This window comes from Drosophila albomicans, chromosome X (genome assembly GCF_009650485.2).
Source record: "Drosophila albomicans strain 15112-1751.03 chromosome X, ASM965048v2, whole genome shotgun sequence".
Classification (NCBI taxonomy): domain Eukaryota; kingdom Metazoa; phylum Arthropoda; class Insecta; order Diptera; family Drosophilidae; genus Drosophila; species Drosophila albomicans.
The window spans coordinates 12697348-12714108 of NC_047627.2; the positions used below are offsets into that span (position 1 = coordinate 12697348).

Below are 16761 nucleotides of genomic sequence, written 5' to 3' on the forward strand. Positions count from 1 at the left end.
ATGTGTGATATATTTTTGAAAAACATATATAGAGCTATTTCTGTGTTACGGCTGGATATTGTTGACGCGCAACCAACGCGAGTTGCCTTTCCCTTTCCCTTCTCTGCCCTTCTCCCTTTCCATTGCGACGACGTTGACTTTTTTTGCTGTCTGTTGTCTGTTGTCAGTTGTGTTGCTTTTACCACTTTGTAGTATGTGTTGCGTTTGCGCTACATATTTCTGGGCAAAGAGGAGAGATAAGCACAAGCCACAGTCGCCAGTGATAAGCATCAGACGTCGCAGCTTCCGAGAGTAAACGAAGACGCAAACGAAGACGAAGACGACGCTCGGCCCGATCCCGAGATAACGTCAATAGAACGTTTCTGAGGCTAAAGGCAACAGCTGTACGGGTGTGTGTGTGTGTGGGAGAGAGAGAGAGAGGGTGAGAGATAGAGAGATTGGCAAGTGAGCAGAGCAAAACAAAGAGACGCGATGACAGCAAGCAAACATGGACTCGACGACGCTGAAGAAGATACGGACAGACGACAGCGAGAGAGTAAGACATAGAGAAAGAGAGAAAGAGTGAGCGTGTGAGTGAGAGAGGAAAGCCAAGAGACATTGGTCTCTGGTCAAGGGAGGCCGCCAGCCGATTATAAAAACGTTGCCCCGGCGCCAAACTGAACGCATTGTCCAATCGCTTTTGGAGCTGCGTGGAGCTCTCCATCTAGTGATCCGAGATTTGAACTGATTGCAAAACAACAAACTAAATATATATTCATATATATCGTGTACCGTTAACCCTCGCTGAGTACCGTTCACGTGCTACACATTCAACCAGGTCCGGAAGGCAGAAAGAGCCATAAATTTGCGAAATCGACAACAAGATCGAGACACAAGCAGTAGGTGCGTACACACAACAACAAGGATCACTAAAGATCCTTGCTCATCAACATCCTCCACACACATATGTTACACACACACACACACACACCCAAGTCCATCAGGATAAAGGATACACACACAAATTTGCGCGAAATTCTGAATTTTTTTTTTTCGAATTCGGTTCTCTTTTTTTTTTTTGCCTTTGCATTTCTTTTGTTGACATCCTTCTTTAGCGAAGCGTAAGCACAAAACAATGCATAATGCATGATAAATTAATTATACCCAAAATAAATTGTCGCTAAAATATGCGACATAAGTGAAAAAAAAAAAACGAAAGCGGCAACAAGTAAACACAAAACAAAGAAAACAAAACATAGAATAATGTTGAACTCTGTCGATGATCGATAGCACAATGTTATAGACTTTCAAGTGATCGCCCGACTCAAGCTCAGTGAAAATGTATTTAAAGAAAAAACAAACAAAAACATCAAGGAACTTTTATTCCAAAATATGATCTTGTGAGGATCCTCGATGAATTCTTAACAAATAATTTCATAAATTGAGGTGCAAGATCTTCAAAAAGTGCAAAAGTTTTCAGTGCCACACTTAAGATGTAATCTGCAAAGTAACGCCTGGATACTCGAGTCCTTTTAAAATAATTCTACGAAATAATCAAAAATGATAAGTTACAAAAGTGATCAATTGACCAACTTTTTAAGGCACTGGAAGTAATTTTCATTTTTGCATATCTCTGTCAGACTATTTCTTAAATGCTCATTAAAGGATCTATTCTCCAGATTTCTTATAAAAGATTGAAAAACCATTTAATGAACTGAAATCTCTTCAAGTTGACTTTAAAATCATGTTTAAAAGTAGTCTATCTAACTGAATTAATAAAAAGTTTTTCAGAGCCATCTTTGAGGTTGTTATTTTGTCTCTTTTAAAGCGACATCAGTCGGGATCTTTGAGGCTGTTATTTTGCTCCTTTAAAATAAGATCAGTCGTGATCAGTTGAGATCCTATTTGACTTTTCGGAGAAATCTTCTTAGAACAAAATGTTAATTAAGTTGCTAAGAACTGAAAACCCAGCAATGTTTTCACATCTTACGAAAGCTTTGAGATCTTGTAGATCATGTGATCGTTGATCGGTGTTTAGTGATCAGTAAAGTTAATCATCAATATGTTTATATATAGCTCTCCCTCCCACTTACATTGTTGCTGCTGTGTTGAGTCAGGGTCGTTAGGCAAGTGTCAATCTGAATAATGCTCAATATATTTCACAATGAGCATTACTCATGCATTTATTTACTTGGAACTTTTGGACAGCCAACAAAAGAAGAAATATTATTGCTCAATCAATGATGAAAATACAATATTGTTATTGTTGTTGTTGTTGCTCGATGTTGTTTACTCGATTTCAATTGCAATTCCCAATTCACAATTCTCAATTCGAATTCACCCCTTCCACACTTTAATTTCAATTTGAATTTTGATCTCGATTCGTTTTCGTTTTCGATTCGTTTTTCCGTTTACACACAATTTTTGAGCATTTTGTTAGCCGTTTAGCTTGAATTTTGTTTTCGTTTCACACATTGTTTTCAATTAATTGTTCAATTAATTGAAATGTTTGCGCAGAAAACGAAAACGAAACCAAACGAAACAAAACGAAACGCAACGAAAGAAGAAAAATGTGTTGGGAGCACATCAAAAGATGAAAAGGGCGTTTTAGGTGGCGCCCAAAAACAAAAACACAAGCAGCCCCCAGTTTTTTCAGGGGCGTGGCTCAATTGAGAGTCGGTTGGCCTAGGCAAAAAAACAAAAAAGAAGAACTAACGCAAACCGATTTGAACGAGTTAGCGGTGAACAATGTTTATGCGCTCGCAATTGAATTATTCAGTAGCAATAGCAACAGCAACAAAAGATACAAAATATACAGCTGCAGATACAGATTGTAGAGTGTATATTTTTCGAGCATTGCTGTTATTGTTTACAGATTATTGTTATTCTGCGATTTTGTTATGGGATTTTCAACTTTTTTGATGTGCGCGTCGCTGCATTAAAAAAACGCCCCAAAAAACACAAAACACACACACACACACACACGCAAATGCACAATCGACAACAACAACAGAGAGTCGAGACGCAGCGCCCTCAAGGCGATCGTTTAGCTTGGACAACAACCACAGCGAGGACTGCAACCAAAAGCTTAACTGCTTAAGAAATTCAGGATAGAAATTTTAGCTGCAATCTTTGACTTTTGTTTTGCTACTCAAACAAAGTTTGTTGCTCACAACTTGTAGACCAAACCTTTAAGTTTTAGTTAATGAATTTTATGCGCTGAAATTGACGCGTTACAAAATCGTTAATTAGCAGTAAAAAACTTCACTTGTTGAGCTGCATTTTCGACCTAAAATTAGAGAGTATTCAACTGTGCGATCTTTCAATCGTGTACACAAAATTCTTACCTGTTGATTTGTTTTGTTCTTTTGTTCTTGATGCCATTTTCATAATTACATTGTCAATCAGGCAGCGAGTAACAAAACAAAACGCAGCGACAACTGGAATAATTATAAACAAAAAAAAAAAAAAAAATGTTTGTGTTCAACGTTGACAGTCGCTAGACAATTGTAGTTTGTTCCTTTATTTTTTTTTGTTAATTCTTTCTCTGTTTTTTTTTTTTTTTTTTTTTGCTACCATTTCTAAGCATTTGAAACAGTAATTAATTTAATTATGCCCGCATAACAGCAGCAGCAAAAGTAACAGCGTTGTTCGTTCACATTGTGTTAAATTGAAGAGACGACACGTCTTTGAATCGATATCGTTACGAGTCGAGAATCGGTTGCATTATGTAAACGACGGACTCGTGAAACAAAGCTTTTCGCTTTTCTTCATCTCTGTTCTGTTGTGTGGATCGAGTTAAACGTTTCTTCATAAGTGCCAAGCACGTTCCCAAATAAAGCACAATGTCTGCGATATGTGTGTACATCTATTTAGTAAAGTGAGTGTTCTTATAACATATATGTATGTCTGTATTATATAACATATATTTCTCTTCGTTCAAATTCGAATTTTCAATATTTCGAAATGCTCTACATAAATCTTTATGCCATAAAAATATACTACATATTCATACGATAACGAACCCAAAAAAGTTTTGAACTAGAAGAAGAACACGCGTGGCTATTAAATCGGGGAAGGAGAATATTTTCATCTCTCGAATTGACGTCACATGGATGTGGAGAACGTTATTCGATGTGTCAAATTTTCGAAAAAAAAAAAACACAAAAAATAAAAACAAATTATGAAAACAAAAAACACACAGCTGTGCACTGTGCGTTGACTCACAAATTATTATTTTTGTTACTTTCCAATCGCTTGCAAACAGCGCAAAAAATCTAATACCCTGGGATCACAATTGGGAAATTTACGTGATATATCGATTTTTCACTCGAATGTAGTTAGATCGTTAACTAGCGTTACATTTTTGAACTTAAATTTAATGTTCGCAAGCAACTATTCGAAATCTTCTTGTAATATCTAAAACATGATTTTCATTGTTTGCTTTATCAAATATTTATTTTAGCAGTTCAATCCAGCATTTAAGATTCTGATTCTAGCAGCTTCAACTAGTTTTTACTACATGTTGTTTAAGGCTGTGCGTAGTATTCTGTCTTTATATAGTCACAGACATAGCGACGACTGAGCACATCAGCCTTATCAAAGTAACATATAAATAAATTATATATGTATGTATATATAATATTTACTACTTTAAAGGCCAGTGGCATAACACCCACTTATAGGGTATTAAAAAATACACAAATTTCGAATAAAATTCTGTCTTAATTGAGTGGCAACAATTAGGAAATAACAGCAACAAGAAAAACAGCTGCAACAGAAATGAATGAAAGAGAGAGAAAAACAACTTTATCGAGGGACTTGTAATTAAGTCGCCTCGCCGCCTGGGAGGGAGCTGCTCAGGGCTCATGCCCAGTTCCAAGTATCATCTGGCGTCGATGTGCGAGTTCCAAGTTCTCCCCGGAGAGACTTGCACTGAGTCACATGGTATAAGCACACGAGCTCAGTGTAGCATCGATTAAAAGTGTATCAATAATCGCTCTATATATATATTCATTGTATATACCATAGACAATTTCAATATGTGTTTGTATTTGTGCACTCACATATAATATTAATAATAATAATAATGCCATCAACAGTATGTATAATAATGCCTTTTCATACTAGATACACTTATTCTTTGATCACTCAAGTCGTTAATTGCTTAAATTCCCTTAACGAAATGCGGGACTCTTTGGGGGGAATTCTCTTTCTCACTCTCACTCTTTTTCTCTCTGTCTCTCTCTGTTCACTCATTGTGCAATCTGTCATCAATTGTCAATAGAATTTCATTTCACATGTACATACTTCACTTCTGAGTTCTGTGACATTTTGTAGCAAATGAAGCGTCAAGATCATTCCGCCTCTTCCCCACACTTTCCTCTCTCTCTCTCTCTCTTTCTCTCTTCAGCAGCTTCAATAACAATTCTCTCGGGAAGACACTTTGCTTATCAAAGCTGTGCTGTTTGTTGTCTCAACGTATCCCGGAAAGAGTCAGAGTCAGAATCAGAATCAGAGCCATATAATAATAATAGCAATAACAATATCGTAAACAAAAGAATGCAAAATCTATGTATGTTTGTGTGTGTGGTACAGTTGCAACAGCATCCAATTGAACCGCCCATTTGGAATACGAGTGCGAGTACTCTCCCCATAGTATTATTGTTGTTATCTATGAAATTCACTTGCATTACAAATCTTATACGCTCGCTCACTCTTCGAATATTAATTAAGCAGCTGTCCATTTACAGCGTTTATACGTTGTCTATTAATGATCATCGAATCGAAATCAAGAGCAGCTGCTCAGAAGTTTGGCAACATTGCAAAATGTTGTAAAAATAATAAATTCTAATCTACTATGTTATAGCATATATTTGTAAAAAAGAAAGTTTGAAGTTTTTTCTGTTATGTTACGACATTGTTATTTCCAAAAGAACACACATAGCTTATAATATTGCATAGATCATAAACAGTGAACTTTGGCAACATTGCACTGCATATAGTATGATTGCTTTTGAAGGGCAGCATCATGATATCGTTGTATTCCATTACGCACTCAACAAGAGCGCAGAAAGACGTCACACTTGTATGAAGTTTGGCAACATTGCACAACAAAACGTCAAAAGTCGTCACACTTTTACGAAGTTTAACAACCTTACACAAGCTTACATTTCGTACTGATATCAAGATATCGCGATTTCGAAACGAAACACGCATATCCTAGTCTGAGACAGAGTGTAAAAACTTTTTAGTATTTAATGAAGTTTAACAATACTGCGCAACATAACATTGCAATATCACGATATCATAATTTCAATACTCTGTTAAACGATACGCTTTAAGGAAGAACGTAAGAGCTTCTCAGTACTTTATGAAGTTTGGCAACACTGCGCAACATAAGATGGCTTTTTTTGCAGCTGCAATATCACGATATCGCACCTCACATAACTAGGCAACGATATGGCAAAAGCGACTGCAGCGTCCAATCGGTCAACGATGATCAACAACCAAACAGCAACAACAACAACAACAAGTAAAACAACAGCGGCGCTTATCAGCAGTGAGTTAAGCGTCGCTCGTGTTCCATTGCCATTTCGTTTCGCTGTCGCAGCGCGTCGTAACAGCTGCTGCTGCTCTTGTTGATGTATTGGTGTTGTTGTTGTTGGTGTTGTTGCTTCTGATATTGATGCTTACTTCGCACTCGCTCCCGGCTCAGATTTTTTGTTGTATGGCAGCTTGTATTTAAAAGCGCGCGCGTAGCGCGTCTCAGATACTTTCCACTGTTTGACGCGTTCGAACGCTTAACGAGATCGCTCCCGTTAACCAAACAAAACATACGCAAAAAAAAAAAAAAAAACAAGAATAATACGAAAAAACAAAACAAATAATAAAAACGAATTTTGCAAACGCGTTTATCAGTTAATTATTTTTGTTTTGATTCGGAGTTTGAGTTGGAGTTTGGCGCAAATGCGTTTTGTGAAGCCAGCCGACGGCAACAAGTTGAAAGTTATTAATGTGGTCGCCAGTCAAATTCAAGCTGACAGTAAATCCAGCACCAACAACAACAACAACCAAAGCAAGAACTTTTAAAAGAATTGCAAACATCGATAATAATAATAACAAACAATTTCTGCACAGCTGACAAACACTCAACAAAGAGTGCAATAATTATAAATAACAAATATAATCATTTAGTTTAACGTTATACATACATACAAACAACAAAATAAAACTCAAGTGATAGCAAGTGAAACAGAAACGAAGGAAATTAAATACGAATACATTTAAGTTTCATGCGGAAAAATAAAAACGTTTTATAAGAAAACAAGAACTTCATCGCACAGCAGGTAAACAATAAATCTATGAATAAGCTGAAGGCAATAAAGTTTAAAAAAGTGTCGAGCTACAACAAAAAAATAATAAACAATTTGCTATTACGTTGATATATTACCGTACTTAGGTTGGGTGACAACAACCCGATAAACGCGCAGCAATTTCTCCATTTAATGAGAAGAAGCCTCTCAAAATATTTTTATTGGTTTAACGATCTTTACAGTTAGAGTGTCGAAAGTTCTGCAGGACAAGAAAGACTTTTGTAAACATTGTGGTAATTGGTTAGCAATATGTATTGCAAAAATTGAATTTCTTCTGGCGACTGTTACAAATTCGAATAGCATGCATGTTGTAATAGAGTTTCCCATGGCTTGACAGCATTTTACACAGGGAATTACACGTCCAAATTGCATAAGTAAATATGTAATCTCTATTTTTATATTGTAGACTGCAAAATCTTCTCTCTCGTTTCATCTTGCAAGAAATCGAAGAGATCTGAAAAGTGTTTGATTCATACTTGTAGCGCCTCGACTTGTTTTTTTTTTTTTTGTTTTCTGTTCAAGTGCTAATTAGTTAGAGATATGCAAACAAATTGCGAAAACAAAAACAATAGCAAAAATGAAAATGAAAATGAACAAAATTGAACAAAAAAAAAAAAAAAACATGCTACATGCTACGCCATATAAAGAGGTTTAGATTCCCCCTTTATGGGACAGAGAAACCGACCCGAACCATTCAGCTCCCCAATGCGACATTGAAGATAATTCGAATCCGAGAGTCTCAGATTGATTATACTTACGATTGAATTGCGTTATTGCAACGATCAGACTAGCTAGATTGCTAGATCATAAATAAATAAAACAGAAACTGGAATCTCATATCATTTCCATATTTTGCACATTGCTCTCGCCTCCCCCCTCCCCTCTCTATGCCCCCGCGTCGATGATTTATGCTTTCTTTGTTGAATGCACATTTCATATCCGTACGATAATCAGATGGCAATACGTTCTAGATGCTTAGAAATTGCCATTCACTGCTAGAAATTGCCATCGTTGCCCCAACTTGACCCATATCACGTGCGCCAAACCAAGGTTAATAGACGGACGGACAGACAGACGGACGGACAGATAAACCGAGTGAGCGAGCATGGTGAAGGGTGAAAGATTTGCGGAAGCGTGTAAAGCGTAGGCGGAGGTCAAACCGTTTGAACAGATTGTAGATAAGCATCGGGCATTAGCAGATACTCGGAGCGAGAGATGTTAATCGGTTTATTAAGTTGTTGCATTGTATCGCGGCAATTAGCGTTAATGATTATGTAGATGTGGATTGAAAGGGAACGTGTGCATATTGAAAAACCATATGCATTCATTCATTCGCAATCGACAAACGCAATTGCAATTGAAATTGAAATTGAAATAGAAATTGAAACTCAAATTGAATAAAATACATACATAATTAGTTTACATTTTGTACGTTCTTCCCTCACTTCGCTCGCTCTCGCTCTCGCTGTTAAACACACACTCTCTCTCTCTCCCTCTCTCTCGTTCTGTTTTGAAAGCTCGTTTTGAATTCGGTTTTGGATTTGGTTACGGTTCCTGTTCTCCTTCATTTCACATGCGAGCGCTGTTTGTTATCTTGGCAGGTTCAATGTAAAGCGATTTGATGCACATAATTGTTAATATTGTTGTTGTTGTTATTCTTGTTGTTATTGTTGTTCTATTCTGCGCTGTGCCGCGTTCTGTTCTTTCAATAAATAAATAAATAAAGTGAAAGATTGCGAACGTGTTTGTGTGTGCGCGCGCGCAATAAATCATAAATTAGAACAACAACAATGGCGTCGATCGGCAACAACAAAAGGCAAACAGACAGAAAATTACTGACAAGTCACGCAACTGTCAGTCAGTCAGTCAGTCACTCAGTCAGTCAGTGAGCAATGCTCGCTGTCACACGATAAAACGGAAATCGAAATCGAAGTCGAAGTCGAAATCGACCAACCGAAATCAAATGCAAATGAAAATAGTAGAAATAGTAGAAATAACAATCGACATGGCTGCCGCTGTTAATTAACAGCAGCTCTGTTAGCTAACAGACGCCAATAGTACATAAATAAACATATCAAACAAACCCGACCAGCAATGTTTATAAATCATATTACTTACGCGTTTTATAATCCAAATGTGATACTCAAATAAGTTGACAAATAGTATTACTTACATTTTATGATTCAAATGTGAAACTCAAATATAAGTTGCCTTGGCAACGCGACGCATCAATTGCAGCAGCCAGACTTTCATTTAACAGCATATTAACAGGCTGCTGTTAAGTGGCGAGATTTAACAGCCAGCGATTATCAGGCCATTTGCTGCTGTGTTGTGCTGTGTTGGGTTTTTAATTTCGAGAATTGCTTTTGAAATACGCAACGTTGCGACAATTACCAATTTAATTTCAATAGTTGAACAGTCCAGTTGAATACATCGAATTCATTTTCATTCTAATTCTAATTCACATTCTCATGTATTTATTTTTTTGCACGCCTTCGGCATTTGGTTAATTTGCTGCTCGTCTATTTTTGGGCATAATTTTTTATTAAACAATTAGGGCGTACATTTTGGGGCTTGTTTGTGCCGTCAATTAGACGTCTCTCTCTTTCTCTCTCTCTCTCTCTCTGTGGTCGCATTCAGGCGTCGATCATCATTGTCGTCGTCCGTATACACACACACACATTACGTATGCATTTGTATTCGTATTCCATTTATTCATTTTCTTCAATTACACTTTAATGGGCCATTAATTTAGACGCCCAATTGAACGATCTGTCGATTGAGCGTGGGGTCGATCGCTATTGATGCATCGCTCCTCGCATCCTCCTCCTCCTTCTCCTCCTCCCCAATCATCGATTGCTCATCATTCTACATTGTCGCTAACTGAGAGAGCAAAGAGCGCACTTGAAGTTCTCGCACATTTCCGACTCGAGTGCGAAATGTTTACGTTATTCATTTTATGCTTTTCTTTAGAGTTTATTTATGTTGAATATTGTTTTTAATGTATTTTATTTTGTTTTTCGTTTATTTGCAGATCACTCAAAGGCCAAAGCAAAGCCAACAGCATAACTGTACTTTACTAAGCAATCGAGCTTGGCAAAGTCAAAGAACAGTTAACGAACCGGACCAAAAACCCGAACCAAAGTCTCTTTGAATTTTCATATATATTTTTTTTTGCTACGCGCACAAAAACCAAACCAAAACTTGAACTATAGAATGGTAGAAGGTGATTCTGCAAAAAGTAAAAGCGAATGTAAGTATTTGCTTCTTAAATATAAAAGTAATTTATCACTCACTCAACTATTAATGCACAGAGCCAATAATAAATGTTAAGAGGTTGTAAATTTTATACAAAATTACATACGATCGATGCATTGTTTTAAAATGACATATATATTTAAAATGATCCCTTTAATTACAACTAGTTTGTTAGTGTAGCTTACAATGTGTATTTCTTTGATGAGTTCATTTAAGACCCAAGCTATAGCAAATACTTCAACCAGTGCTTATTTAAGACCATCTCAAACATATTTTTACGTTAATTAAGCCTTTATTCTGTATTTCTTCGATGAGTTCATTTAAGACACAAAACCATAGCAAGTACTTCAACCTGTGCTTATTTAAGACCATCTCAATCAAATTTTTACGTTACATTAGCCTTTATTGTGTATTTCATCGATGAGTTAATTTAAGACACAAACTATAGCAAGGACTTCAACCAGTGCTTATCAAAGAATCTCTCAAACATATTTTAACGTTATTTAAGCTTTTCTTCGATGAGTTAATTTAAGACACAAACCATAGCAAGGACTTCAACCTGTGCTTATCAAAGACCCTCTCAAACATATTTTTAAGCGAAATCCCTGATTTCTACTCTATAATAAGTGTTGTAATGTGCTTGAAATTAAATTTTGTATTAATGTACACAACAACGTGTGTGTGTTTGCTTGTGCTTACTTGTAGCCTATAATGTAGAAGCTGGCCTACAACCAAACTACAATCAGAACAACGCGGCCAACGCGGGCAACGCAGCAAGCAATCCCAACCATTCAGCAAGCCTAACCGGTTCGATAGGCAACTCTGGCAATTCGGCAACGCCGCAGCATATTGATAATCGGGCGATCATCCAACCGTATTCATTGGGCACCCCAAGCGCCAAGCAGCCCGAATATCAATTTGCAGCTGACAATCGCGGCTACGAGCCCGAGTTCAATCAAAATGGCAAGCAGGACGTAGAACGTGTCGCCTCTGGCGGCGGAGGAGGCGGCGGTGATGGCTCCGATGATGCGGCCGCTGATCATAAGCGTCGTCGCAGCAAGACACCGTTGCCACCACCGACCCGTCCCATAGTCGCCAACTTTGAGCGGGCCATCGAGCTGTGCGAATATGGCAAATTCCATTATATACTGCTGGCCATTTGTGGCCTGGTCAGCACATCGGAGGAAATGGATGTCATCTCGATGTCATTCATCTTGCCATCGGCACAATGTGATTTGGGCTTGAACACGGAAACGAAAGGATGGCTCAACTCGATCATCTTCATTGGCATGATGGTTGGCGCCTATTTCTGGGGCAGCATTGCCGACAGTTTTGGTCGCAAAAAGATCCTCATTGTCATCTCGTTTATGAACGCGTTCTGCATTGTTGCCTCGTCGTTTTCGCAAACTTATGGCTACTTTATGCTCTTTCGTTTTCTCAATGGCGCAGCGTAAGTACCAAACATATCTATATATTAATCGTATCTATAAAACTGACTGACTTTCGAAAATATAATACTCGTAACTTAAAATCAATAATTTCTGCTCTGCAATAATTTGAATCGCTCTTTGAAATTAGTGAAGCATTCAGCAGTGTTGTAGCACTTAGCTTTCTATAATATAGATTCTATATACTATACATACATATCTATAAAGCTGACTGACTTTCGGAAGTATAATAATCTTAATATGAAAGTACAGTTCAAAAGAAATTAGCTACATAATTCCTGCTCTGCATAAATTTCAATCACTCTTTGCAATTAGTGAAGCTTTCAGCAGTGTTGTAGCACTTAGCTTTCGTTCACACTCCATTGTACGTTGGCACATTCAAATTAAATGCAATTCGGAATATCAAACAAAAAATCCCCTCAAAACATTCAAATTGTTTACCAACAACGTTAATTGCGCTGCAAAGTTTAGGGGTTAGAAATACTACACCCACGTGTGGGAATTGACGGTCTAGGTCATATTTTGCAATGCCTGGTTATACCCAAAACCAGTCTATAAAAAACCAAAAATAACAAAATAACAAAAATTATAGAAATACCAAACGAACATCCCAATTTTCTTGTGCATCTGTTGTTCACTGTGTTGATCGAGTGACACATGAGCATCAACAACAACAACAACAACATCAGAGGTAATACGAATACGGGGGCCGAGGTGTTAATTCAATTAACTTTGTTATAAATAACAACAAAAATATTTGAGCCACAATATTCGTGACTTTTTATGCTAATTAAGCGTTTCTGGCCAGTTGTTCCATCAAGCAAACATGCATATATTATTATTTTATTATTATTATTAATATCGTTTTGGTCTTTGCCTCGTGCGAATTGGCCCGAAAATATCTGAAATGAGTCTATAAACACACAATGAGGGAAAATCACATTACCTTTGCTGTTTATATTGCCTTCCTTTGCCGTTGCCTTGGCCTCTTCAAGCTGACTCACAGCCTTCTTCGCTTCGCTCTCGACACCTCGTCACAACGCAAAACTTTCGCCCCTCTGTAGTATGACGGCGGGGTTCAAGTTTCAGTTTAGTTTTGCCAATCGTTTGCTAATTATTTATGCGAATTGGCGCTGGTCGTACGAATTTTACACAACAACATTAATCTGGCCATGACTCGTCACGTTTTGTACCGGATTGCACACATACAGCAGCTGATTGCTGCGACACTGCAAGGTGAAGTGTATACATGCTGCTTGCAGTGCGTAGCATGCAGCTTTCACTTGCGTGGGCCGCCGTGTCATAGCAGACAGCTGTCGCATTCGACCGTTAAATTGAAATGATTCATTTGAATAACTAACTAATAATTTATTGTTTTCTTGTTTTCGTTTTTGTTTTGCAGGCTGGGCGGCAGTGGTCCTGTCATCTGGTCGTATTTCGCCGAATTCCAGCCGAAAGCGAAACGTGGCTCCATGCTTAGCTTCATGGCTGCCTTCTGGACCTTTGGTAACCTGTTTGTGGCCGGTTTGGCCTGGCTGATCATTCCCACGAAAATTGGTTTCATCTCACAATACTTCACATATAACTCGTGGCGTATATTTTTGCTGGTCTGCTCGTTCCCATCGTTTCTGGTTGGCTTCCTGCTCTTCTATTTGCCCGAATCACCCAAATTCCTGTTGACTCGCGGCAAAAAGGACAAGGCATTGGCCATCTTTCGGGGCATCTTTGTGACGAACACGAAAAAGAAGCCCGAAGAATATATGGTCTATGATCTGGAGGTCGATGAGAAACTGAACACTGAAAGCGCCCAGGGATTCAAGGGCAAATACCATCGCATGATCAGTGGAATGGTCGACCACAGTCGCGATCTGTTCAAATCGCCCATCTTGAGATTCACACTTGTCTCGATCACCATCAACTTTACATTCCACATTGGCTACTATGGTCTGATGATGTGGTTCCCAGAGGTGTTCAATCGCTATGAGGAGTACGAGAAGGGTCATCCCAATCAGGAGGCTGACATTTGCGGCGTCACCGAGTACGTTGTCACGCTGAGCAAGTCCAAGGTCGATAATGGCACATGCAACTCCGATATCCCATCGTCTGTGTTCATGGAATCACTGATCACGCTTGCCTCCGCCCTGCCAGCGAATCTGTTTGCCATCCTTGGCATGGATATGTTGGGACGACGATTCTTCCTGATTGCCGGCACAATGACGGCTGGCATTTGCTCGGCGCTCATGTATTTGGTGCGCAGCTCGTTGCAGAATCTCTTGGTATCGGCCGTATTCAGTGGCGCGATCTCGGCGGCAAATGCCGCACTTGATTGCCTCATCACCGAAGTATTCCCCACGAAGTTGCGTGCCACCGGTGTGGCCATCTCGATGGTGGCCGCCCGTTTGGGTGGCATCATTGGCAACATTGTGATTGCCCAGCTCTTGGATCATTTCTGCCCGGTGCCGACGTTCATAGTCTCTGGACTGTTAATTGGCGGCGGTCTAATGTGCCTCTTGCTGCCCAATACGACGCGAAAGGAGCTCAATTAAGCAACAAACGATTCACTAATACTATCGATAACTATCGATAACAATAGCACAGCCCAATAGCCCCAGATTAATAACCGATTAACAACAACAACATTTTGCAATAGTATGATATCAAAAACCGCACACAGAACTTAACCCGCCCCATTCAAACAACCTTCCAGCCATCCAACTCCACCTTTCCCCCCGTCACCAACAACCACCGCTTTAACTCCTTTTGCAGCACCCCGCCATTTTGGGGGCGGGAACTCGTATTGTTTTGTACGTATGTATTTACAACAAAAAAAAAAAAAACTAAAAACAAAAAAAAATGAAAAAGAAATATATGTATAGTGTGCTCGACATTATACGGATGTTTTACGATTTTTTTTTCGGATCGTCAGTAATTATGATTAATGATAACGATAACGATAACAATTTTTTGTGTCTAGAATTTAAGTACAGAGAAAAATACAGTTTGTTTTTTTTTGATTTTTTTTGTTTTCGTCGCTTTAAACGTGTCGATTGGAATTTACAAAAAAATGCCCACAAGCCAGCGATAAGATATATAGAACCGATAACCGTAATGCTACAATATATGTACTATCGATTGTACTATCGATTGTACTATCGATGTGGAATAATCAGTTAATACAAATTTTGTTTGGCAAGCGCCGGCGCCGGCTAAATCAGCAGCAAGGAGAGCAGGTTCTGGTTCGGCTGGATGGACGAGAAGAAAGTATATAAAAAGAGAAAAGAAAGTGAATGAAGATTAAGAAGAAGAAGAAAAATGTTTTTAATGAAGGATCAAGCAGGGATCATTGTGTGAGCAGCAACGCCTGCTGGCAGTTATTGTTGTTATTATTATTATGATTATAATTATTATTGCTATTGCTATTGCTATTATTAATGCATGTTACATAATACAAGTACATATACATATTACATACATATTTTACATATAAAGATGAAGAAATTCAGAAACACACACTGTTTTTATGTAACAATATACATTACTATTATTATTACCATTCTTATTATTATTATTATTGTTTTTTTTTGTTTTTTTTTTTCGTCGTATCGTTATTTAGGGCAGAGCACAGGAAGAAAAAAAATATTTGTAAATTTTAGTTACATATGTTATAAAGAAAGAAAAAAACAAGTTATTCTATTACATAAAGCAATGAAAGCATATAAACAAAACCCCAAATACAAAATAAACACCATTCAAGAAAACAACAAACGAAATGCGTTTTTTTTATTTTTATTGAAATTTTCAGAAACTAAAAGTGTCATCGATGATTTACATACATATTCTGAAAACTATTTTATGATTATTCCATATAGTATAGCTCTGAACTTTGAAATAGCAGTGCGACAGAAAAAAACCTAAACGGATTATTTGCATATTCCTTTTTATTAGTTTATCCCTGGCACTGCTATTTCAAAGTTCACAGCTGTAAATGCGATACAAAATGTTGGAAAATTAAGTTAATTTAATAAATTATCTGTTTAAATTTGCGCAGACTATTATATGAACCAATTTATATAAACATAATAAAACATATGTATGTTTAATTTTTTTGGTCAAATAAAACTTTATTTTTCAGTACAATATAATAAATATTTTTAGGTGTAGTATTTCTTTTTTGGATATCTAAAATAAAACCAAAAATATATTTTTATTGTAGAACATATATAGAATTTAATGATTTACATTCCCGAAATTATGATCATATTGAACAGAGTAGATAAGAATTACATCTTGCTGGCATTAAATAGAGTTAATGGTTAGAATATATAGACATACAAATAAGTTAAAGAAGTAAGGAAGATACCCGCTAACCATTGTTAATAAAAACAAAACTGTGAGGTAATTTGAAAATGTGCCTATGTAATATATACAACAAAATTACTAAAAATATACCATAGGCTATACTTGGTATATATTGATACAACACCACGTTAAAAACATACCAAAGAATGCAAAATATACCAAATTGTCCTTACAAAAGTATTTCTTAAATAATTTGTATCTGATCGCAAACAAATTTTCAGAAATCAAAAGAAACAATAGTTAATATTGTAGAAAAATATATAAAAAGAAAATTATATAGATATTAAAGAATATATATACAAAGTAATGATTTAAATTCCCTAAATTAGTATAAAATTTAA

General features: G+C 37.2%; 1 protein-coding gene across 2 annotated transcripts; it reads left to right on the plus strand.

Annotated features, from left to right (window-relative positions):
* Positions 1–654: 654 nt before the first annotated feature.
* Positions 655–14935, plus strand: LOC117574608 (synaptic vesicle glycoprotein 2B). 2 transcript variants are annotated; one of them, XM_034258899.2, is made up of 4 exons: positions 655–882; positions 10390–10608; positions 11319–12063; positions 13464–14935. In XM_034258899.2, the coding sequence occupies exons 2-4, from the start codon at positions 10572–10574 to the stop codon at positions 14605–14607; spliced, it is 1926 nt and encodes a 641-aa protein (XP_034114790.1). In that variant the 5' UTR covers positions 655–882; positions 10390–10571; the 3' UTR covers positions 14608–14935. The 2 variants fall into 2 exon arrangements, with proteins under 2 accessions (XP_034114790.1, XP_034115564.1); XM_034259673.2 differs by lacking the exon at positions 655–882 and adding an exon at positions 6918–7328.
* The last annotated feature ends 1826 nt before the right edge of the window (positions 14936–16761 follow it).

Coding starts and splice junctions, on each gene's coding strand:
- LOC117574608 (XM_034258899.2), top strand. CDS start 10,572: ATGGTAGAAGGTGATTCTGCAAAAAGTAAAAGCGAAT. Junction 10,609..11,318: donor TGCAAAAAGTAAAAGCGAAT/GTAAGTATTTGC, acceptor GCTTACTTGTAG/CCTATAATGTAGAAGCTGGC. Junction 12,064..13,463: donor CGTTTTCTCAATGGCGCAGC/GTAAGTACCAAA, acceptor TTTGTTTTGCAG/GCTGGGCGGCAGTGGTCCTG.